General features: G+C 54.3%; 1 protein-coding gene across 1 annotated transcript; it reads left to right on the forward strand.

Moving 5' to 3' along the window:
• Positions 1-835: 835 nt before the first annotated feature.
• LOC135827046 (uncharacterized) lies at positions 836-1939 on the forward strand. The gene has a single exon (XM_065339568.1). It carries the CDS (start codon positions 836-838, stop codon positions 1937-1939), a length of 1104 nt encoding a protein of 367 aa, XP_065195640.1.

Here is a 1939-nt window from a genome sequence, read left to right on the forward strand (position 1 = left end):
TTGTCGATAAAGCTGGCTTCCAAATTGTTCCATAGTTCCTCTGCCATGCTCGCTCCTATCCTGGCGTGTTCGCCAAATGTTATGAACCCTCTAAGATTCTCTAAATTGTCAGGATCGTACGACCACACGGCACGAGGACACCTCTTTTCCTTTAGACAGTATATTTCACTTCATCGAATAATTAACAATGAACAATAATAACACCAGCTATTTATAGCATGCAAAAACAGCGTACATGCAAAAACATACGCTTATAAAACTGGACATAACAGCGTATACAGCAAAACACACACAGCGTATATAGCGTATTCCATGCAGCAACATCAGCGGTACGGCGGAGTCGAAAGACAACATTGTGACGAATACAATGCCATAAGCGCGAAGGCCTTTCCCAATTGAGAACTGGTGGTTTGCAACAGTCCCCTTCATCGGCAATGTTCGTTAAGAACCACAATGCTCATAGCCACCCGCAGACGTCGCCTCGGCTGCAGACTGCCATAGTCGAGCGTCACTACATGGACGACTACTTTGACTCAACAGACACCGTTGAAGAAGCCACCGCACTGTCTGCTGACGTCATCCGCATCCACAAGGACGGAGGCTTCGTCATCCGCCATTGGATCAGCAACTCGCCAGCCGTTCTGGCATCTGTACCAGAAGCGCTAAGAGCCAACACAACAACCGTTGACCTTGATGTTGAGCATGCCCATGCTGTTGAGCGAACGCTTGGCCTGCGCTGGGACACAGCGACAGACACGCTACGAGTCCAGCCAGCCGCAGCAAAGATCAACCGCCCTGGAAAGTCCCTGACCAACGCCAAGCTTTCAGCACAGTGATGGCGGTGTTTGATCCGCTCGGACTACTTGCCTGCTTCACCATCCGTGCCCGAGTACTACGACAGGACATCTGGCGCTCTGGTATCGGCTGGGACTATGAGCTGCCCACTTCTACCAAGGTCAGGTGGGATGAATGGTGCCAAGACTTGCAATCGCTTTGCAAAGTCAACATCCCACGCTGCTACTCACTAGCTGTTGCCGACGCTACCAGTATTGAGCTGCACACGTTCTGCGACGCGAGTAAGAAAGCTTTCGGTGCTGCCTCATACTGGCGTTTTCAGTTGAGCAATGCGTCCGTCACATCATTGTTAGTGATGGCGAAGACCAGAGTGGCGCCACTCAAGCCACTGTCCATCCCTATACTCGAGCTGCAAGCTGCCGTTCTGGGCGCACGCCTATCGTCAGCCGTTCTGCAGCATCACAGCTTCGACTGCTGCAAGTCCTTTCTGTGGTCCGATTCTCAGACCGCCCTGAGCTGGATACGAGCTGATGCCAGGTGCTACAAGCCGTTTGTGGCACACCGCGTCTGCGAGATCAAGGAGCTCACCAACGAGTCCAACTGGCGCTGGGTACCCACTGCTGACAACGTAGCCGATGACCTCTCCCGCGGCGTACCTGTTATGGAAATCGTCGAATCGACACGTTGGCTGCAAGGGCCCGACTTTCTGCGCAACCAACCAGCTAGTTGGCCATCCGCCGCTCCTGAAGTGGAGGCAAAGAACACGGACCCGGAGCTGAAGCGAGAGTTCTGCGGGGCCACTGTCGCCACGATGTCCCTGCAGGAAGCGCTCCCCGATATCGCCAGGTTTTGGTCATGGATGCGTCTGGTTCGCACCACAGCCTGGGTGACCCGCTTCGTTGAGCGCCTGAAGGCTAGAGTTGCCAAGAAGGCCGTGAATCCCAGTAGCAAACTGTTGCCATCAGAGTTCCGACACACCCAGCAGCTCTGGTGGGAGAACGTGCAGCAACAGTCGTTCCCTGACGAACTGGCCGCACTGCAGCAGGGCAAGCCAGTCACCCGCAGCAGCCGCCTGGCATCGCTGACGCTGACCCTATTGGACAGCACCATAGTGGTTCAAGGCGGCAGAACCGATCAAGGTTAA

The sequence above is a fragment of the Sycon ciliatum genome, chromosome 11 (assembly GCF_964019385.1).
Source record: "Sycon ciliatum chromosome 11, ocSycCili1.1, whole genome shotgun sequence".
Taxonomy (NCBI): Eukaryota; Metazoa; Porifera; class Calcarea; order Leucosolenida; family Sycettidae; genus Sycon; species Sycon ciliatum.

What these genes read in the sequence shown, in the direction of transcription:
- LOC135827046 (XM_065339568.1), top strand. Translation starts at nt 836, where the DNA reads ATGGCGGTGTTTGATCCGCTCGGACTACTTGCCTGCTTCACCATCCGT.